The sequence below is a fragment of the Rhinoraja longicauda genome, chromosome 25 (assembly GCF_053455715.1).
Source record: "Rhinoraja longicauda isolate Sanriku21f chromosome 25, sRhiLon1.1, whole genome shotgun sequence".
NCBI lineage: Eukaryota > Metazoa > Chordata > Chondrichthyes > Rajiformes > Arhynchobatidae > Rhinoraja > Rhinoraja longicauda.
In genome coordinates, this window is record NC_135977.1 from 26672490 (window position 1) to 26696002 (window position 23513).

The window sequence follows — 23513 nt, forward strand, 5'->3', positions numbered from 1 at the left end:
ACAGTATCCTAGCTTCTTCTTCGGCCCCCTCGGTCATGACTGACCATGGGTGATGCATCCTAGTTGGCTGCTTGCTCCACACCTCGGCTAGAGCAGCGTCGCTTGTGGCTGAAGAGACCAATGCGGGAGTGACAGTCTCTGACGCAAAGGTCACATTTGTGTGTGGTCTCTGGTCTGTTCAAGTTGCTGCGCTCCTTTCTGCGTGCCCGTTTGTCTGCCGCTGCGTTCATCAGTGTCTCTTCCCCCGTTTTGAGATGTTGGTTCAGGGTACCTGTCCACCTCGTGCGGTCAGCTGCAAGGCTCTCCCAGGACTCCACATCGATGTCGAGCGCCTTCACATCTCTCTTGCAGACATCCTTGTAACGTAGCTGGGGGTGGCCGATGGATGGATGTCCATTTATGGATGTCCTAGCTTATGGATGTCCATTTCAGAAGCCTGATAACAGAGGGGCAGAAGCTGTTCCTGAGTCTGGTGGTGCGCGCCTTCAAGCTTCTGTATCTACTGCCTGACAGGAGTGGGGAGAAGAAGGAATGACCGGGTCCTTAGTAAAGTTCTCTACTTGTCCTGGCCAATATTTATTGTTGAATCTACATCACCAGAGCCAGGCTACCAGTCTGAAGAAGGGTCTCGACCCGAAACTTCACCCATTCCTTCCCTCCAGAGATAATGCTTGTCCCGCTGAGTTACTCCAGCTTTTTGTGTCTATCTAATCAGTTCTGTCAGTGCTGCACACCATTCCAGTGGGGAGGATGGGATTCACGATCCAAACCATCTCTGGCAGCCACTTGCCGGATACACCTTGTGATTCAAAGATATAAATGCGCTGGTTACTGTGTCTCTGACAGTCCGGCTGTACCCTTGCAACTACACTCACCACCTTTAGTTTAGTTTAGTTTAAGATACAGTGTGGAAACAGGTCCTTCGGCCCAGTGAGTCTGTGCCGACCAGCATTATCCTACACACACTGGCACTATCTTACACACTCGAGGGACAATTTACATTTTTAATGAAGCCAATTAGCCTACGAACCTGTACGTCTTTGGAGTGTGGGGAAAAAGCAGGAGCACCCAGAGAAACCCCATGCAGGTCATGGGGAGAACGTACAAACTCCGTTCAGACAGCACCGGTAGTTGGGATTGAACCCGGGTGTCTGGCCGCTGTAAGGCAGCAACTCTACCGCTGCACCACCCTGCTGACCACCTCTCACAGCCCCTCTAGTCATTTCCTCTCTGCTCCACTTATAATCCTCTCACTGTCCCACAATACCCTCTGCTGCTCTTGTTGGTCAGATTCTCCTTGTTAATCCACCTGCCACATCTGTGTTGTCCTTTTCCTCATTGCCAATGACATAAAAATTGCCATTATAAGCAAAAATGCTGGCAATAGTCAAGTCTAGTCAAGTCAATTTTATTTGTATAGCACATTTAAACACAACCCACATTGACCAAAGTGCTGTACATCAGTGCAGGTACTAAAAAAGAACATACAATGGCATACAAACCTAACAACACATAGATAAACAGTTTACAGTTCACAGCGCCCCTTCAGAGGGCCTCAAACGCTAGGGAATAGAAGTAGGTTTTGAGCCTGAGTTGATGGAGGGGGCAGTTCTGATGGGGAGTGGGATGCTGTTCCAATCACTGAGTCAGGCAACCGCTATGAAAAGAGAAAAAGAGTTAATCTATCAGAGCTGTATTTTGGGTGGCACAGCTGGTAGTCGCTGGCACACAGCGCCAGAGACCCGGGTACAATCCTGACCTTTAGCGCTGTCTGTGTGGAGTTCGCCACTTCTCCCTGTGACCGTGTGGGTTTTCCCCGAGTGCTCCAGTTTTCTCCCACATCAACAAAGATACGCAGGTTTGTAGGTCAATTGGCTTCTGTAAGTTGCCCCCTAGTTTGTAGGGAATGGTGTAACAGGGAACTCGTGTGAACAGGCGATCTCTGGTCAGAGTGGACGTGGTGGGGCAAAGTGCCTGTTTCCGTGCTGAATCTCTTAAACTAAACTGATATCTATCACAGATCGATAGATCGGCCCCTGTAAATTGCCCCTAGTGTGCAGGGAGTGGAGGCAAAAGTGTGATGACATAGAACTAGTGTGAGCGGGTCGGTGTGGACTCAGTGGGCTGAAAGGCCCGTTTCCACGCTGTATCTCTAATCTAAACTGAACTGCACAAATTATTTTTTCTTCCTTTGAACTAAACGGGCGACTCTTTATTTCTAAACAAAGATCCTCCAGTTCTTAAATAAACACTAGTACTCTGAAGAAGAAGGGTCTCGACCTGAAACGTCACCCATTCCTTCTCTCCAGAGATGCTGCCTGTCCCGCAGAGTTACTCCAGCAACCACAAGGATTATCCTCATATTTTCTTATGAGACAGGGTCAATGGGCCATAATGGCTTTGAGCTGCAAGGTCAATCATGTTCTCCCACTTATTTTCCAGTGAACTCTCTCTCTCATTAACTGCCCATGATTCTCCTAACATTCATCTCCTCCAGAGGTACTTTCTTCTTCTTAAGCCCATGGCTTCTCTAAGGAGCATAGGCCATTGACAAATGTCCTCCAACTCACTCAGTTGTTGGCGGTTCTTTCGAGATCTCCCCAGTTGAGCCCCACTCCCAGACGTTTCTGCCTGGACCCCTCTTCTCCAGCTGTTCCTGGGGCGACCTCTTTTCCTTTTTCCTTGGGGGTTCCATTTCAGGGCTTGCCGGGTGATGTTTGGGGCAGGTTTTCTGAGGGTGTGTCCAATCCAACTCCATTTTCACCTTCGCATGTCCGGAGTAGATAATGGACTGCCCGCTGGCCAATTTGATCTCCCCTGACTGTGTCCATCTTGTTTCTGCCAAGCCGAGGACTGAGAGATTGTCGCGCACCATTTTGTTGGCAACAGTGGCAGCCTTGCCAGCCTGGAACATGGTTCGGATGTTCCATGTCTCCACAAGGATGGATTTCTTTGGCATCAGAAGGTGTGCCAGCTTCCCAGCGCCCTTGCGGCTTTGGCTGGGAAGCGTCGTGTTCCCCGTCGCTGGGGCACCTTCTTCAACCAGGTGTGTCATTTGGTTTTCATTCGTCAAAGTTTCTGTAACTCCCACTTTTTTCCAGGGTGGGGTAGTGAACCCCACGCCCAACCCCCAACCTGGAGGACCAGGGACTGCTTCATCTGCCTCCTCACCCATGGCCTATCCGGTTTGGTTGAACCTGCCAAGGATATAAAACCCCATCCGGCCTAGCTCACAGGATCACTGGAGCACGCAAGCCTCTCCACCACGTCACGGTTGCAGTCCAGGAGAAGTAGGGGTACTTCACAGGAGCCAACAAGCTAAACAGCCAGAGTGTCTTTGTGAGGTGGGAAAAACCAGAGCATCTGGAGGCCTCAGGGAGACCCTAGTCCACATCAGAGTTAGAGCACAGAACTGAAGTTGGGTTGTGAGAGCTCTGACAGGTACATTACCAGGAGTGTCTCTAAGCCATCCATGATATTAATTGCACATATACCATTACATAAAGTATTCCTGAAGCTATTTTATTCATTCATTTAATTAATTCAGAAGAAAGTTCTCGACCCGAAACGTCACCTATTCCTTTTCTCTAGAGATGCTGCCTGATCCGCTGAGTTACTCCAGCTTTTTGTGGCAATTATATTGTCCCATTCAGGAAGTGGGATGAGCAGGAAGTGTATCGGGACTTAACCGTGTGAGAGTACAGCTTGTATTGGTCCCGGGATATCGTCCAGCTTTATCTATAGCTGTACATATATCTCCGCTGGGCCTGGAAGCCCGTAGAGCTGAGTTCACAATACAGTCGCCCGGAATCAACGAGTTTACTCCAGTCTGACATCGTTTGTGTGCATTGAGTTGGCGATGATGAAAGTGAAAATGAAGGCAAGCGTTGATTTACGTCGAGTCTAATCAGAGTTGAACTGAAAGCACCATGTTAACCAGACAATCTACTTAGGTTGGCAATCATATCTTCTCATGGAGTGCATTTGCTTCTTTGCCAAGCTAATCATTTACAGCAGATGGGTTGCAAAGTGGAAGCAAGCCAGCATCGCTTTTCAGTTGCAAATTTAATGATTACTGTTACTTCCAGCAAGTAAGCCAAGTGGTTGCTCTTGGGCCACCGTTTAAGGGTTAACTGAGCGTTGCTTAAGGGTTTTTGAGGCTTGCGGTGAAGGCCTTGAACCTCCCAGATTGCTGGTTATTTTGGGTCCTGCAATGGGTCAAGCAGCAGGCTGACCAACAGAGCGCTGCCTCCAGTAATGAGGGCCAGAAGCTGTCAGCGGCGCTAATAAGTCATCTGCGTCCCAGCGGTAGCGCCGAGTGTTTTGATATTGCAAGCTCTGCCACAGGGCACTGGACGCTCCAAGGCTGAGAGACTGTGGGATTGATGATCAGGTAGTTGGGCTGTTCCTACAGGGAGCAGGAGAAAGGATTTGTGTCGGAAATTGGCCGCAGTTGCTGGAAGTGAGGCAGTTGGAATGAGAAGAGATGGCAGGTGGGAGCAAACGGTGTTCCGAGGATCTAGAGAGTGGTCGGGGAGGTGACTGGCCTGAAGAAGCTGAAGAATAGAAAATCATGAGAGGAATGGAGTCAAGGTAGACGCACGGAGCCACTTGCCCAGAGTTGGGGAATCGAGAACCAGAGGTTCAACATAGGTTTAAGATTTACCAGGAATCTAAGGGGGAACTTTTTCACGCAGAGGGTGGTGGGTGTATGGAACGAGCTGCCGGAGAAGGTAGTTGAGAGAGGAACTATGGCAACATTTAAGAAACAATTAGACAGGCGCATGAATAGGACAGGTTTGGAGGGATATGGGCCAAATGCCGACAGGTGGGACTAGTGTAGATAGGACATGTTGGTATGGACAAGTTGGGCTGAAGGGCCTGTTTCCATGGTGTACGACTTTATGACTCTATGACTCTAAATTAATCAAGTCAAAAGAACCGTTTTGAAGGCCAAGCTCTGATTACGAGTGAGCATGTTAGGAAATCTGCTTTGAAGGGGTCTAAATTTGGAGGAGAATATAGGTGGCGTGGGCAGTAAGTCTGCAGATGACATCCAAATAGTGGGGAGTGAAGAAGTTTGTCGCCGTTTACAACAGGATTTAGATCATCTGGGAAATTGGGCAAGGGACTGGTAGATGGAATTTTATTCGGACAAGTGTGAAGTGATGCATTTTGCGAATAAGTAAGGACATAAGCAGTGTTGGCAGGGCCCTCAAAGTGTGTTTGAGGCATGTACCAGGGGTTGAAGTACATAGTTCTCTGAAACGTGCAACACAGAGCAGCAAGGAAGTTGTATAGCATGCTTGCCTTCATTGATTGAGGCAATGAGTCCCCAAATTATGATGTAATGTCGCAAAACTTTGATTAGGCCGTACTTGCAGTATTGAACTAATTCTGGTCGCCCCACTGGATGTCAGTAAGTTAAATGGGGTACAGAAAAGATTCAGGATGCTCTTGTGGTTTGCAGGCCTTGAGGTATCAGGAGAGATTAAGTAGGCGAGGTCTATCTTCTCTGGAGCAAAGGAGGTTGAGAGATGACATGATAGAATGGTTCAATGGTGGTTCAATGGTCCCTCATTGTCACATGTGCAAAGTGCAAACGCACAGTGAAATTATTTTCTTACAAGCATTCCAGTAGATATTCACCACACCACCCCGGATTAGTACTGGTAATGAGGCATAAATAGGATAGATAACTGGTGTTTGTTAACTGGTGTTTGTTTCTCACGGAAGGGTTGTATGAAGCTAGAGGGCAGAGGTTTAAGGTGAGAAGGAGAAGTCTTATGGAGGATCTGAGGGGTAGGTTTTTCCACACACAGAGTAGTTGGTATCTGGAATGAGCTGACGGAAGAGGTGGTGAAGGCAGGAACAGGAACAATGTTCACGAGGCTTCTGGACAGGCACTTGAATGAGTAGGCCTGAGAGGGATATGGAATTAATACAGGCGTGTGGCATTAGAAAGATAGACCGAGCTGAAAGATGGACACGTTGGCTGAAGAGCATGTTTCTATGCTGCACAGCTCTATGGCTCCATAACTCAAATATTCTACTTGATCATTTTAATCTGTACATTCTGCATCCACCCCAAATCTATGTGATCTCCTGGCAATATGGAAGACGATTAACAACCCAGGACAAGTTACAGGGGGTTTGGGGACAGTTGACAAATGTAGGAGTTTCAGTTTTGACCTCAAATTTTGGGCAGGTTGGGACCCAATTCCTTGAAGTGCAGGAGGAAGAGGGGTGATCTTACAGAGGTGTACACAATCATGAGAGGGATAGATTGGGTAGATGCACAGTCTCTGGGCCAGAATAGTGGAACCAAGAACCAGAGAACGCAGTTTTAAGCTGAGGGGGGGGAAATATTTAGTAGGAACCTGAGGGGTACCTTTTTCACACAAAGGGTGGTGGGTGTGTGGATTGAATAGCCAGAGGAGGTGGTGGAGGCAGGTACTATCGCAATGTGTAAGAAATATTTAGACAGGTACATGGATAGGACAGGTTTAGGGATACTACTCCAAGTGGACCCGTTGGGCCCAAACTTCTCCTGCATTGGTGCAGCACCCTCATCTGCCCCCTCCCCTCGCCCCCTCCTCCTCTCCCCCTCTCCCCTCCCCCTCCCTCCCCCTCCCTCCCCCTCCCTCCTTCCCTCCCTTCCCCCTCCCTCCACCCCTCCCTCCACCCCTCCCCCTCCCTCCACCCCTCCCCCTCCCTCCCTCCTCCCCTCCACCCCCCTTCCCCTCCCCCTTCCCTCCCCATTCCCCTTCCCCTCTCCCCCACTCCATCCCCCTTAACCCCCCTTACCCTCCCCCTCCCCTCTCCCCATCCCCTCCCCCTCCCCCACTTCCCTTCCTCCCTTCCCCTCTCCCATTCCCACCCCCCCTTCCCCTCCCCCCATTCCCCTTCCCCATTCCCCTCCCCCATTCCCCTTCCCCTCCCCCCTTCCCATCACCCCTTCCCCTCCCCCCCAACCCATCCCCCTTTATGAACAAACTAGAATACGGTTCTCTCCCTTCTTCATCCCATTAACATCAATCTAATCAATCTAATCACCATTCAGGTGGACCTTCGGTGTCCAGGGCAAGGCTTGCACGCCATCACCAAGGGGAAACCAAGTAGCTCAAGTGACAGCGACACATCCCTCCTCACTGATCCCAATTATGTCTCGGCTCACTCGGAAAGAGAGAACTTCGATGCACTTTCTCAGGTCCCCACAAGTCCATTGTGTTGTCCGTGGTTTCTATCTTCTCCCAGAGACCACGCGGGTTTTCTCCCAGCATGCTCGGGGTTTCCTCCCACATTCCAAAGACGTGCAGGTTTGTAGGTTAATCGCCTTCCGTAAATTGCCTCTGGCGTGCAGGGAGTGAGAGTGTAGGACGGGAAAGTGAGGTAACATAGAACTCTACGAACTGAACTCGTAGAGTTGCCGCCTGACAGGGCCGGAGACCCGTGTTCCATCCTGGCTCGGGATGCTGTCTGTACGGAGTTTGCACGTTCTCCCCGTGACCGTGTGGTTTTTCTCCGGGTGCTGCGGTCCCCTCCCATGCTCCAAAGACGGACAAGTTTGTAGGTTAATTTGCTTTGGTGAATTTTCCTTGGTGTGCAGGATAGTGTTAGTATTTGAGGATCACTGGTGGGCTTGGATCTAAAATAAGGGTCTCGACGAAACGAAACTATTGTGAACGGGTGATCGATGGTCGGTGTGGACTTGGTGGGTTAAAGAGCCTGTTTCCACGCTGCCTCTCTAAACTAAACTAAATTAAGTGCTTTGAGAGGTTGATTATGACACATATTAACTCCTGCCTTAGTAAGGACTGCAATTCATCTATCGCTACGATAGATCAATAGCAGATGCGATCTCGCTGGCTCACCATTCTGCGTTGGAAAGCTTGGACAATAGGGCGGCACGGTAGTGCAGCGGTAGAGTTGCTGCTTTACAGCGAATGCAGCGCCGGAGACTCAGGTTCGATCCTGACTACGGGTGCTGCACTGTAAGGAGTTTGCACGTTCTCCCCGTGACCTGCGTGGGTTTTCTCTGAGATCTTCGGTTTCCTCCCACACTCCAAAAGACGTACAGGTATGTAGGTTAATTGGCTGGGTAAATGTTTAAAAAAAATTGTCCCTAGTGGGTGTAGGATAGTGTTAATGTACGGGGATCACTGGGCGGCACGGACTTGGTGGGCCGAAAAAGGCCTGTTTCCGGCTGTATTGATATGATATGATATGATATGAATAAGAAAACTGCGGTTCATCAGCTACAGCTTGGCATTCAACACCATTACCCCCTCAAAACTCATCGTCAAACCCTCCTCATCAGCAGACCTCAACTAGTGGGAGTGGCACCAACACTTCCTCCTCAATCACCATTAGCATGGGGGCACCTCAAGGCTGTGTGCTCAACCCCCTGCTTTACTCTCTCTATACCCATGACGGCATAGCTGGAGACAGCTCCCTGCCCGCCTTTAAAGTTGCCGATGTTACCCACCATCGTTGGATGGTGGTTTCAACTTGAGGTCATCTCTGCTCCTCTGGCGAATGCAAAAAAAAATAAAAAATCAATCTTCCTCGACATTCTTCGCACGAAGGTCAGGAGAGCTTTTGCCAGTCTGCCGGCTAGCAATGTTTCTTCAGTCATCGTTGAAAACAAATGATCTGACCATTTTCACACAGCTTCTTGTCAGATCTTGGCAGATGACTGCTGCTTTTTCCAATAGTAGCAACATTTAGTAGCCACATTTAGTGCTTAACTGACTGACTACACTGTGCTCAGTGAGTGTATTATTTCTTTGTTTTGATAAGATGTTTTGTAAAACTTTGTCAGAGGAGGGACGGACATAGAGAGATGGCAGTTTTCCAGGTTCAAAAGATCATAAGTGATCGGAGCAGAATTAGGCCATTCGGCCCATCAAGTCTACTCCGCCATTCAATCATAATTCAATCATGGCGGATCTATCTCTCCCTCCGAGCCCCATTTTTCTGCCTTCTCCCCATAACCTCTGACACCTGTACCAATCACGAATCTATCTATCTCTGCCTTAAATATATCCATTGACTTGGCCTCCAAAGAAATCCACAGATTCACTACCCTCTGATTAAAGGAATTCCTCCTCCTCCTGTTTCCTAAAAGATTGTCCTATAATTCTGAGGCTATGACCCCCTAGACTCCCACTGGTGGAAACATCCTCTCCACATCTACTCTGTCCAAGCCTTCCAAGATTTATGTTGCCATGGACAACGTCCACGAGTGCTCCCAAAGACAAACGATCTGGTCTTTAGGACAGTAAATGGTATTTGTTCTATTTTTTTTTTAATGATTGTGCATAAATGGCTTTTACATTAGTCCCAAGGGAAAGAAAATAGGATGTTTAGTTTAGTCTTAGTTTGAGTTCAGTTTATTATTGTCACGTGTACCGAGGTACAGTGAAAAGCTTTTGTTGCGTGCGAAAGCTGTCAGCAGAAATACAATACACGATTACAATCGAGCCATTTACAGTGTAGATACATGATAAGGGAATAACGTTTAGTGCAAGGTTAAGCCGGCAAAGACGATCAAGGATAGTCTGAGAGTCACGAAAGAGGTAGATAGTAGTTCAGCACTGCTCTCTAGTTGTGGTACGATGATTTAGTTGCCTGATAACAGCTGGGAAGAATCTGTCCCTGAATCTGGTGGTGTGCTTTTTCACACTTCTATACCTTTTGCCTGATGGGAGAGGGGAGAAGATGGAGTGGCCAGGGTGCGACTTGTCCTCGATTATGCTGCTGGCCTTGCCGATGTAATTCATTGCTAATGCCTGAGTTGCAATCTCCATTCTTCAGGGTAGCTTTCACGATTTGAACTGCGAAGAGGATGCTAGGAGGTTGCAGGGTGACTTGACAGGTTGAGTAAGTGGGCAGATGCGTGGCAGATGCAGTATAATGTAGATAAATGTGAGGTTATTCACTTTGGCAGCAATAACAAGGAGGCAGATTATTATCTCATTGGTGTCAGATTAGGAAAAAGGGAAGTGTGACGAGACCTGGGTGTCCTTGTACACCAGTCACTGAAAGTAAACATGCAGGTACAGCAGGCAGTGAAGAAAGCTAATGGCATGTTGGCCTTCATAACAAGAGGATTTGAGTATAGGAGTAAAAAAGTCCTTCTGCAGTTGTACAGGGCCCTGGTGAGACGTTTGTGTGCCGTTTTGGTCTCCTAATTTGAGGAAAGGCATCCTTGCTATTGAGGCAGTGCAGTGTAGGTTCACGAGGTTAATCCCCGGGATGGCGGGACTGTCATATGAAGAAAGATTGGAAAGACTGGGCTTGTATTCACTGGAATTTAGAAGAATGAGAGGGGATCTTGTAGAAACGTATAAAATTATAAATGGACTGGACAAGCTAGATGCAGGAAAAATGTTCCCAAATGGCCTCCTCCTGCACCTATTTTCTATGTTTCTATGTTTACACTTTGGTACAACAATTGACACCATGCTATTCAATATTGTTAAGCATTTGATAATTGCCAATGGTTCACTTCTGTATGTCTTTATCTGTATTTTGCACGAATGTAATCATTCACACAACACCGAGAACACAGTGAAATGAAGGAATGCTAGAGCACTTTGTATTTAACTTCGAATGTTTTTAACTGAGAAAGACACATTTACTTTCTTTGTTTGGTAAACCAGCATCTACAGTTCCTTGTTATTACAAATTATTTTAAACTTTTTGTTTTACTTTAATCACTTCCTTTTGGTGATGTTTTCTCCAAAGATTTGCAGTCGTTTGGAACGATGTTGTCTTTCTGATCAGTTATTGGTTTACTGGGACTTTTAAATAAGGGGAATTGGTTATTGAACTGGCGCAGAAGATATGGCCAACACCAGGTTGTGCTCAGTCCAATTACACTATTTGGGGAAGGATGCATGAGACTTTCTCTTGCCCTGATAGCTGCAATAACGTATGAAAAACAAAGAGTATATTGGTTCATAAGTTCATAAGTCATAGGAGCAGAATTAGGTCATTCAGCTCATCGAGTCTACTCCACCATTCAATCTTGGCTGATCTATCTTTCCCTCTCAACTCCATTCTCCAGCCTTCTCCCCATAACCCCAGACACCCTTACTAATCAAGTACCTGCCATTTTCCGCTTTAAAAATACCCGTTGACGGCCTCCACAGCCGTCTGTGGCAATGAATTCCACAGATTCATCACTCGCTGACTAAAGACATTCCTCTTCATCGCCTTTCAAAAGGTATATCTTTATTCTGAGGCTGTGCCCTCTGGTCCTAGACTCTCCCTCGAGTGAAAACATCTTCTCCACGTCCACTCTATCCAGGCCTTTCATTATACATGAAGTTTCTATGGGATCCTCCTCATCCTTCTAAACTCCAGCAAGTACCAGCCCAGAGTCATCAAACATGGTACGTTAACCCAATCATCCCTGGAATAATTCCCGTAAACCTCCTCTGGACCCTTAAGAGGTGAAAGATTTAAAATAAAGACAAACAAGTTGCAGTTCTGTTTATAGAAAAAAATTAAGCAAATTCATTGATTTTCATAGGAAGACAGAGCGCTGGAGTAGCTCGGCGGGTCAGGCAGCATCTCAGGAGAACATGGATATGTTGAAGAAGGTTCCCACCCAAAACGTCACCTGTCCATGTTCTCCTGAGACGCTGGACACAAAGTACTGGAGTATCTCAGCGGATCAGGCAGCAACCCTGGAGAAAAAGGACGGGTGATGTTTTGGGTCGGGAACCTGGTTCGGACCCTTCTTCTCCTGAGATGCTGCGAGATGCTCCAACGTTCCTGTGTCTTCTTCTGTAAACTGGCATCTGCAGTTCCTTGCTTCCTCATAGATTTTCGTGTTCACTTGGCAGGTGATGGCATCGACAGAGCAGAAAAGCTTTCACATCTGCACACCACTGCATAAAAGTCTGGCTCTCTCAAAGGAGGCAGGGACCACAATCTACATTAAACTTGATAATGCGCAACCAACTGGCTCCTTTAAGATAAGAGGAGTGGGACATTTGTGTCAGAAGGTAAGCAGTGAGCAAGTTGGCAGGATTATTTCTGTTTCATGTTAAAAGGCACTTGGAATTTATTTTGATGTCTTGGTTGTAAATAAAACTGTATCTCCCTTTTACAGGCAGCAGAGAAAAACTGCAAGCATTTTGTATGTTCTTCAGGTAGGCAATAGTTTGCTGGTACAGTATTTCATTGCTGGTAATTGTATTGGTGTATGTTTAGATAAACAAATCTATATTAGATTCAATGTGAATTAACAATTTCCTTAAAATGAGTTGCGTATAAATCTTGGATTCAGCCTGAGGGGAGAAAACAGTCCAAAACAAAAGCAGTCTGAAGACAGGTCCTGACCCGAAACGTCACCCATCCTTTTTCTCCAGAGATGCTGCCTGACCAGCTGAGTTACTCCAACACTTTGGGTCTATCTAAAACCAAAGCTGTTTCCACATCCTATTGTGACTCAGGTGATGTCTAATTAAATGCTCAAAGCAGAAAGGAACTGGAATCCACATCAATTGAACGTCATACTGTAAGCAGTAGTGGGCAGGACATAAGACTTAAACGAGTTAGTTCAAAGTCCAATTGACTAGTGACCTCTGAACTGAAGCTCAAGAGAGTCAAGAGTGTTTTATTGTCATATGTCCCAGATCGAACAATGAAATTCTCACTTGCAGCAGCACAACAGAAGATGTAAACATTACACATTGTAAACAATAAACGAGAAAAAAAGTTCAGTGTGTGTATATATACACATACTCACAAATACACACAGCTATATACATATATATATATATATACACACACACACGCACACACATACAAAAAAAACCCAAACAATAATAGTCTATGTAGTTCAGAGATTATTTGTTTAAGTTAATTGTTAATTGGTGGTGAAGTGGACTATAACAGCAGAATCACATTCCTGTGGTTACTCATGGCTATGAGGGGATATTTATTCATACAAAGCTCTCTTCAGACAAGAAAGGTCTTGACCCGAAACGGCACCCATTCCTTCTCTCCAGAGCTGCTGACTGTCCTGCTGAGTTACTCCAGCATTTTGTGCCTATCTTCGGTATAAACCGTTGTAAACCAGCATCTGCAGTTCCTTCATATATAAATATATGTTTACATATTCTGTTGTGCTGCTGCAAGTAAGAATTTCCTTGTTCTATCTGGGACATATGACAATAAGACACTCTTGACTCTTGTGTCCTTCATTGTGAAGGAGGTGTTGCTGCAACCATATTACTAACAAGCAGAGGGTGGTGGAGGTGCAGTGAGGGGTGGGATGAGTGAACTATGTTAGCAGTTTGTCCCAATCCCACGCTGAACAATTAGGTTATCAGGGAAGCCAGTCTTTGATCAAACGATCGCTGACCTGTTGACAATTAACTTGCAATTGAAAAGCTTTGTTGAATTCAATAGTGCTTTTATTGTCACATGTGCGAAATGCTAACACAGTGAAATTCTTTATCTTACAAACAGTCCAGTAGAGTATTGCCATACCCCCGATCCTCAATTAGCAAGTTTAGTTTAGTTTAGAGACACAGAGCGGAAACAAGCCCTTTGGCCCACCGAGTCCGCGCCGACGAGCGATCCCTGTACTAAGGACTAGTAATTAGGGACAATTTACAATTTTACTGAAGCCAATTAGCCTACAAACCTACCCCATTTTGGGATGTGGGAGGAAAGTGGAGCTCCCGGAGAAAACCCATGGGAGAATGTACAAATTGGGTGACGTTTCGGTGCCTCTTTGCAGGAGATGCCTAAATCTGCTTACTAGGTGAAAGCGATCAGTGGTCAACGTTGTTCTAACGCCTGTGGGTGTTTTGAATCACAAGGAGGAAACGCTGGTTTAGCTGCTGCCTATGCTGCCCAGAAGCTCCAGATTCCGGCCACTATACTGGTGCCCAGTAGCACACCGCAATTTACCATTCAGAGGTTGGAAGAATATGGAGCTCTCGTCGAAGTGGTTGGCAAGGTAAGTCCTAGTTAAACGCCCTACAGAACTAAGGTGATGGGACGGTTTAGGATGTAAAGTTGGTGAGGTGAACCAATGAGCCGAAATTCTAAATCCAAACGAAGATTTGCTAAGATCATCCATTTCAGTCCAAGTTTTTCTATTTTAACATATTGGAATCAGTGTGTGAATGGCTGAAGGGATTTTCTATATAAGCACTGACTGGTATATGCACAGGCGAGTTATGTAAACTCGCACTTAATTCTTTTGGCACGGTGGCGTGGCGGTAGAGTTGCTGCCTTACAGCGAATGCAGCGCCAGAGGCTCGGGTTCGATCCTGACTACGGGCGCCGTCTGTACGGAGTTTGTACGTTCTCCCCGTGACCTGCGTGGGTTTTCTGCGAGATCTTCGGTTTCCTCCCACACTCCAAAGACGTACAGGTATGTAGGTTAATTGGCTGGGCAAATGTAAAAATTGTCCCTAGTGGGTGTAGGATAGTGTTAGTGTGCGGGGATCGCTGGGCAGCGCGAACTCGGTGGGCCGAAGGGCCTGTTTCTGCGCTGTATCTCTAAATCTAAAAATCTAAAAAAAATTAAACCCACTGACGCGCATGGTCTCCACATTGCAGTTTCCCCGTGGTCTGTGCGTTGGAGCTCTCACCTGGTATCTGCATCAAACAGTAAATTTACACCTGTGCAGTAGCACTTCCACTTCCAACTTACGTTGCATGTGTTCGCCTAAGGTCATAAGTCACAGGAGCAGAATTAGACCATTCGGTCCATCGAGTCTACTCCGCCATTCGATCATGGCGGATTTGTCTTTCCCTCTCAATTCCATTCTCCTGCCTTCTCCCCGTAATCCTTTGACACCCTTACTAATAAAGAACCTGCTGTAAAAATACCCAAAGACTTGGCCTCCACAGCAAAGAATTCCACAGATGCACCACGGTGGGACGTAACCCTTACGTACGTTGCAGAGCATCGGTATTGCAAGAGCAGAAAATTCTGAAGTGTTCAGCTTGTTGGTTAAATAAAATACTTATGTGGGTTATACGCCACCGATTTTCCGGCACCCGTGGTTCCAGCGCTGCTCCGGATTATCCGTTTTGCCGGACCAACAGAGGTCACGGCCTTGGGCGGGGGGGTCGAGATACCGGCCCGCAAAGTGGGCCGCAAACTGGGTGAACCGGGCGGCACGGTGGCGCAGCGGTAGTGTTGCTGCCTTACAGCGAATGCAGCGCCGGAGACTCGGGTTCGATCCTGACTACGGGTGCTGTCTGTACGGAGTTTGTACGTTCTCCCCGTGACCTGCGTGGGTTTTCTCCGAGATCTTCGGTTTCCTCCCACACTCCAAAGACGTACAGGTATGTAGGTTAATTGGCTGGGCAAATGTGAAAAAAAAATTGTCCCTAGTGGGGTGTAGGATAGTGTTAGTGTGCGGGGATCACTGGGCGGCACGGACCCGGTGGGCCGAAGGGCCTGTTTCTGCGCTGTATCTCTAAATCTAAAAAAATCTTTTTAAAAAAGTCACTCTTGGACGTTGTCGATGGGAGCGGATCTGCTGGCTCCGGCTGGGCCAGAGTTCCAGAGGCCTGGCCGCTGGGGACAGGTTCAACCTGCCAGCGCAGGTTGTCGGTATGGGAACGGATCTGCTGGCTCCGGCTGGGCCATGGCTCCACAGTCTTGGCCGCTGGGGGCACATTTCGTCGGCCGTGAACGTCGTGAGGAGGTTGAGAACGGCCGCCTCACCCAGCCAAGGCGCCACATTTTCAGGGGGGGTGGGGTTCAGGGGGGGGATTTCAAGTGCTTTCTCATAATTTTGTCCGGATTAATGGAGGATTTGCCGGAAAATCAGTGGTGGACATAATAATAATAATAATAATCCATTTATTTTATATAGCGCCTTATCACATGCTCAAAGCGCTTTACAAAAACAATTAACATAGAAACAAACAGACAAACTATCCTGACGGAAAAGCGGCGAATACACAACGCCAGCGTCCTCTCACGTCAGGGTCCGGCAGTAGACATTAAAAAGCACAAGACACACAGATATAATTTTTTACACAAAACAGCCATCACAGTGATTGCTCTAGGCATACCCTCACTGTGATGGAAGGCAAAGTCTTATCTCCTCCTCATTCTTCTCCCGTGGTGCCACGAGGTGATCGAGGCTCCCAACTTTTTGAAGCCCCCACCGGGCGATGGAAAGTCCCAGGGCCGAGCCGAGCAGGCCGATGAAAGTCCTGAGCCCCCACCGGGCGATGGAAAGTGCTGCGGCCGAGCCACGCAGGGCGATGAAAGTCCTGAGCCCCCACCGGGCGATGGAAAGTGCTGCGGCCGGGCCACGCAGGGCGATGAAGGGCCTGCGGGCGGGTTGATCGAGCTCCCAAAAGCCGGTCGCCAGCCAGGGACCTGCGAACTCCCGATGTTGCGGTCTGCAGGGCCCACGGCCGAAGCCTCCGAGATGGTAAGTCCAGGCCCTGCGACCGGAGTCTTTGAGGTCGATCCCAGCTGGAGGCCGCCGACTCCACGATGTTAGGCCGTAGCGCGAACGGAGATACGACACGGTAAAGGTCGCATCTCCGTTGAGGAGGAGATTTGAAAAAAGGTTTCCCCCAACCCCCCCACCACCCCCCTACATGCACAGAATTAAAATGTACTGAATCTAGGAAAACAACCTCTCAAAACTGCAATAATCTGGGAACAGTCTTGCCCGGGGGATAAAGACGTCCCTCCACCTTTTTTACTGGCAATTGTTTGAATGAAGATTGGCGGTGTATTGGTGAATAAATCATCCTGGTGCAGCTCTGTACTTTTGCTTTTACTTCAAGATATTGGCGGGTGAAAATAATTTGCTGGAATATGAAAGGAATGAATAAGTAATTTGATAATTCTCTGCAGATGTTGGAACAGACAGCTCTGTGTTTTCTCGTTCTGTACATTGCATTCGGTAGTTTAGTTCAACAGCTGTGCCTGTATTCAGAGGCATTTCAAAGACATTGTGAAGTTAGTGGTTTGAGACAGTCAGTTCAGATTCAATGAGTCTGCTGTTAAACCTGCTGAGTCCTGCTGTTAGCCACTATTCCAATTCCGATTAATCTCGGCGTTGGTGCATGGGATCCACACCCACTGCATTCATTGGGTTTCGCTTCTCTCGCCTCTCCATTTGGTTCACTTTGAATTTTCTGGCTCATTGAACTGAACAAACCTTGCATGCCACTCAACATCTTGCCCAGTTGGCCAGATCTTAACCATGTCACCTTCTGTTCACTGGCCATCGTACAAAAAAAACCCCATTGTGCACGTAAAGTTCATTACAACGGCAGAACAGACAACATTTTTAACTGGAGATTAGTTCGGTTTCAGTTTCGTGATATAGCGCGGAAACCAGCTCTTCGGCCCGCCGCGTCCGTGCCGACCGGTGATCCCCGTGCACTAGCTCTATCCTACACACCAGTGACAACTTACAATTTTTACCGAAGCCAAACTAACCTACAAACCTGTACGTGTTGGGAGCTTGCGAGGAAACCAGAGCACCCGGAGAAACGTCACGGGGAGAACGCACAAACTCCGTACAGACTGCACCCCGTGGTCAGGATTGAACCCGGGTCTCTGGCGCTGTGAGGCAGCAACTCTACCGCTGCGCCAGCCGCCCTTGGAGCTATGGAAGGTGTTGACAACAGTTTGCTAAAAAAGTAATAAGAATGTATTAATAGTCTTTGATGTATTTTTAGTAAAGCCTACAAGGTATTAATGCTGAGCCCTCCCTGTCCATCTGTTTGTCAATGTGTTTGAAATAGGTTCAAGTATCTTGCATATTTAGCAAAGTGTTGGGCTGGGTGGGGAATGCATAATTGATGTCTGTCCTACATTTGTCCGCTCTCTGTGCTGATAGTGGCTGAGGACTGTCTCTGTCTTGTCCCATGGCTGGCTGGGTTAATGAGCTGACCAGCAGGTCACCAGCATTGCCCCACTTGAGGGGCACAGACGAGGACAAGGGGGGGGGGGGGGGGTAAGAACATCGTCTGGAGCAAATCTGTTCAATTAGAAGTAGACGGCCTGCATTTTGAAATGCCCCCCCCCCTCTAAATTTGGAAGAGCTAGACTAGAAGGAACCAAATGTGTCTGTGGCAAAACAAAGACCTAATATGTTGTGTATCGGCATGGCAAAGTACATTGCACACTTCAGATGCAATGTGCAAAACCCTGGTGCGTTTACACAAGATCAGAAGCTGCGCTCTTAAGCTCCACTTTTGCTTGCTCCTGCACTGGAGGTCAGTCTGGCTCTGCATGGTTCCCCCACTGCACACCCTGCCAGTGCAGGTTGCAGCTCCTGTGCAGGAGGCCCATGGATGTCAGGCACCCCCGCAGCCAGACAGGTCATCAGCAGATAATGGCAAAACATTGGACCCTGCCTGGTGAGTTGAGTTTAGAGATACAGCACGGAAACAGGCCCATCGGCCCACAAAGAGTCCACGTCGACCATTGATCACCCGTTCACAGGCAGTCCTGTGCTATCCCACTTTGCCATCCACTCCCTACACATCCACTCAGGCCACTCACCTACACACCCATGTTTGGGATGTGGGAGGAAACTGGAGCAAACCCACGTGGTCACAGGGAGAACGTGCAAACTCCACACAGACAGCACCCGAGGTCAGAATCGAACGCGAGTCTCTGGCACTGCGAGGCAGCAGCTCGACCAGCAGTGCCACTACATCGCCCTTCAGGCACACGAGCCCGGAATGAAAGAATCTCAGTCCTGAGATCCGAGATCTCATGCTGGTCTCTTGCTACTTGTCAGTGGCATTCAGTGACACTCTCATAATCCACAGACAGGTGGGGCATCCTTGCCCTCCTGGGCTCAGCGCTGTGCTCCTGCAATTATGGGGAGCATTGCAACCTAGCTGCCAATAAAAGAGTAATATGAACGTGAATTCATAGCAAAATTTAGTTTAGTTTAGCTTAGCTTAGTTTAGTATAGTTTAGTTCACTTTCGAGATACAGCCTGGAAACGGGCCCTTCGGCCTACCGAGTCTGGGCCGACCAACAATCACACTGGACACTAGTTCTATCCTACACAAGAGGGACAATTTACAAAAGCCAATTAACCTACTAACCCCAGAGAATTCCACAGATTCACAACTCTCTGACTGAAAATGTTTTTCCTCATCTCTGTTCTAAATGGCCGACCCCTTATATATTGGAGATATTCCAGCTTCACAGCATTGAACTCCATCAGGACTATATCAATCTCCTATTTCTCACACAGAAAGAAAATCTGCCCTCAGAACTCAGCATTTGTGGAGGGAAATGCACAGATGATGATTTTAGACTTTCTCATCATTTTTTATGCCATGGAAGGAGAACAATCATCCTGGCCTCTTCACGTCCGGGTATCCAAAAGGATCTCAATGGTCAAACTATGTAGGGAAATAACTGCAGATGCTGGTACAAATCGAAGATCTCACAATATGCTGGAGTAACTTAGCGGGTCAGGCAGCATCTTAGGGGAGCAGGAATGGATGACGTTTCGGGTTGAGTCTGAAGAAGGGTCTCGACCCGAAACATCACCCACTCCTTCTCTCCTGAGCTGCTGCCTGACCCGCTGAGTTACTCCAGCATCAATGGTCAAACTATACTTGTTCTGAAGTTCTTGGTCCTGCCATGATGGCACATGGAGTGTTAATGGCCTAAGTAAAAGTTTCTTTACCACATGATACCATACCAGCCATGTTTGAATGGCGGAGTAGACTTGATGGGCTGAATGGCTTAATTCTGCACCTTTGTCTTATGGTTTCATTCCGTTGTTACCCATTGAGCCACCTCTTAACGTGGCACTCCACCCCACTGAGGTTTCCTAGTTGCTTCCCCTCCCATTCCCTACACACTAAACCAGACTAGCAAGTCACTCTGCTTCTGTTAAACTCCAGTACTTTTGTTGGGGGAGTAACTGCAGATGCCGGTTTGTACCGAAGATCGACACAAGGTTTTGTTGAGTATGGTCGTGAAATAGAAGCATCAGCACCTTTTGACGAAATAAGTGAAGCGATAAGTTCAAGATCAAGGTCAAGTTTTAACCCTTTCACTGCATTCATCTTGCGTGCAAAACCATCTGTTGCATTTCTCTATGCCACAGTCGGGTTACTGCCATGAACATTTAGATGAACAAAGCAGACTTCTCATTTGCATTACAGTGAACCTTATTTCCATGATGATGAATCTTATTTACATAACCGACCTCTTGGTTTTTTTTTGTGAACGGGTACATTAATTCGGCAGTGAATTGTGTCTTGAGCTACAGGCAGCATTAAATCATGGATTAAATCTAATTTTGATTCTATATCTCTCCCCCCGCAGGTGGGATATTTTTCTGTGAGTGTTTAACGTTGCCTTCAAACGGTCATTTTAGTTAGACAATTTCACTGATAATATGGTGGTTCCTAAGCCTGTCATCTGCGGCAGTCTTCACAGGATAAAAGTGTGACACAGTGAGGAACAAAGCCAAAATGTGGCAACAAAGAACTGCAGATGCTGGGTTTTCTACCGAAGGTCGACGCAAAGTGCTGGCGCAACTCAACGGGTCAGGCAGCATCTCTGGAGAAAAAGGATTGAGTTGAGACCCTAAAAACGTCACCTATTCCTTTTCTCCTGAGATGCTGCCTGACCCGCTGAGTTACTCCAGCATGTAGTGTCTTTTCAGTTCTACGTTCTGTAGGAAGGACTTAAGGCAGATTGTGAGAAACGGGAATGCTGCAGTCTGAAGAAGTGTCCCGACCCGAAACATCAACCATCCTTTTCCTCCAGAGATGCTGCGTTTCTCCAGCACTTTGTGTGTGTATCTGAGCAACAAATGTGTTGAGCGATGTTTATCCACAGCAGACTAATGTTTGGAAACGGATGAAGAATACTGTTGACTTAGCGCTGCAGTCTCCCAGCCAGGTATCCACTTCCAGCATTATTTTAATGCCAAAGGGTCCGCCGTGAAACTGATGATTTGTTGATGCTCAGCTGGAATCTGACAGTGTGTGCAAGGCACTCCAGTCTCAATTTGGGCAGCACAGCCCAGGGGGCGAGCTATGCCTGCTTGGCAGCAGCCCAGCAGAATGTGGATAATTCTGCCCGTCGGGATTTGCTAGTTACTGTAAAAACTGAATGGTCGGCAGAAGGTTAAAAGGGCTGTCCGTGTTCATGTAGTGGTCTAGTTACGTATCGTGCTCCACACATATGTTGCAAGATCATCACCATAAGACAGGAGCAGAATTAGGCCATTCGGCCCAACGGGTCAACTCTGCCATTTGATCATGGCTGATCTATTTTTCCCTCTCAACTCCATTCTCCTGCCTTCTCCCTGCAATCTTTGATGCCGTATTAATCTAGAACCTCTTTGCTTTAAAAACACCCAATGACGGCCTCAATCGACGTGTGTGCCAATGAATTCCACAGATTTAACACACTCCGGCTGTAGAAAATCCTTCTCATTTCCATTCTAAAGGTATGTCCTTTTACACTGAGGCTTTTTTGAAGGAGTCTTCAGTTGGATTGCAGTTGCTCATGCACTGGTGGTTCAGTTTCCTTACACCACCAGATAGGTTTTCATGCATGGCTCTAACAAGTGTGCAGCTTTGGACTGAGCGTCAATGGGGACAAAGTGACCGAGCCTGTTTGCTATGCCTCCATTTGAGATTACAGTAAAGTGTGTTGTCAGTAAAACTATTTTACCTGCAAGCACTCCCATCTAAAGAAGTGTCCCGACCCAAAATTATCGCTTATCCTTCCCCTCCACAGATGCTGCCTGACCTGCTGTTACTCCAGCACTTTGTGTTTTACTCAAGATTGCAGCATCTGCAGTTCCTCATGAACCCATTCTGAATCCGTGTTGTGACCTTGCATTAATATGGCGATTAGCTGTTTTACTTAAAGTGGATTGCTGACACTCCCAACGTACGTAATAGGCGACCTACATAAATTGGCCCGTACGTAAACAACTCTGTATTCAGTCCCTGGTGCAATCAAGGCAGTTTGTAATTTCCACAACACTGTACATCATTCAAGTTTACGTCAGAAATAAGCCGGCAATGGTGGCCGTGCTTACCCAGAATGCTGTGCGCCGCAGAAAGTGCCCTGGACTCAGTCAGACGTTGCTGAGACAGCTAACACTCTCAGTGAAGGAAAGAAAACTGCAGATGCTGCTTTAAATCGAAGGTAGACACAAAATGCTGGAGTAACTCAGCGGGGCAGGCAGCATCGCTGGAGAGAAGGAATGGGTGACGTTTCAGGTCGAGACCCTTCTTCAGACTGATGTCAGGGGAAGGAGCTGGACAAAGATAGGATGTAGTGGGAGACAGGAAGACTGGTGGGAGAACTGGGAAGTGGGAGGGTAGAGAGGGAGAAAGCAGGGACTATCTGAAGTTAGAGGTCAATGCTCATACCGCTGGGGTGTAAACTGCCCAAGCGAAATATGAGGTGGTGTTCCTCCAATTTGGGCTGGGCCTCAAACACTCTCAGTGAGTTATTTTAGGCAGGGGACGGGGTTGGTGATCGTGACTTGTGTTAAATCTGACTTATGTAAGGGTTCACGGAACATAACGTCTGTGTTAGTCGGGGAGTGTCTGTACTTGAACTATACTCACCACCTGATGCAGCGTGGAAAGAGGCCCTTCAGCCCAGCGAGTCCGCGCCGACCAGCGATCTCCGCACCCTAGCACTATCCTACACACACCAGGGACAATTCACAATTTTACTGAAGCCAATTAGCCTACAAACCTGTACGCCTTTGGAGTGTGGGAGGAAACTGGCGCACCTGGAGAAAACCCACGTAGGTCATGGGGAGAACGTACAAACTCCGTGCAGACAGCACCCATCGTCAGGATTGAACTCGGGACTCTGGCGCTGTCAAGCAGCAACTCTACCACTGCGCCACCGTGCCGGCCTGTGCGCACCGGTCTCTTGTAGATCGTAAACTATTGCCCTGACTCAGCCCGAGAATGAGCCAAGACTTCCATCTTAAACTCATCACAGAACACAGTCATTAAAAAAAAACATGAAGTAAATATTTGTTTCCTAGAACATATGTGTGGAAATAATATTTGTTGTGTTAATTGCATGATCGCTTTACTCAGTCTGTAGTTCTCGAACCTTGCAGTATATTAAACCCTAAACACGTGACTAAGTGTATCTCACTTACACCCCAAATCCTGCCAATCTCCGGAGCAGTGAATAGAAGTGCCAGTAAAAGCAGTCCCCACATTGGCACACCCACTTATTTTAAAACTAGCCGTGATGAAAATCTTTTTATAACTTGAATCTCGAGAAGTTTTCTTTGGAGGAATCTTTTGAAGACCGCTCTTTAAGTTAGTTGCTGTCAATATATGGGTGTCGTGTAGCTAAAGCTGTTAGAATTAAACAAACACACCCATGACCACACAAACCATCAGCTCTCATGATCAATCTTGCCCTTTATTTTAAGCACAATCATGTAATGTCCAGCACAGGTTAAAAAAACACACAAAATGCAAAATGCTGGAGTAACTCAGTGAGTCAG

The 23513-nt window shown here is 47.4% G+C and overlaps 1 protein-coding gene across 2 annotated transcripts in view; it reads left to right on the forward strand.

The window, feature by feature from the left end:
* sdsl (serine dehydratase-like) overlaps positions 1 to 23513 on the forward strand; it is a 47160-nt gene that overhangs the window by 5832 nt on the left and 17815 nt on the right. For both annotated transcript variants that reach the window (XM_078421206.1, XM_078421207.1), the window contains exons 2-4: positions 11859 to 12020; positions 12128 to 12167; positions 13848 to 13987. In XM_078421206.1, coding sequence (XP_078277332.1) covers positions 11862 to 12020; positions 12128 to 12167; positions 13848 to 13987 — 339 coding nt within the window. In that variant the 5' untranslated portion in view covers positions 11859 to 11861. The remainder of the gene's footprint in view (positions 1 to 11858; positions 12021 to 12127; positions 12168 to 13847; positions 13988 to 23513) is intronic.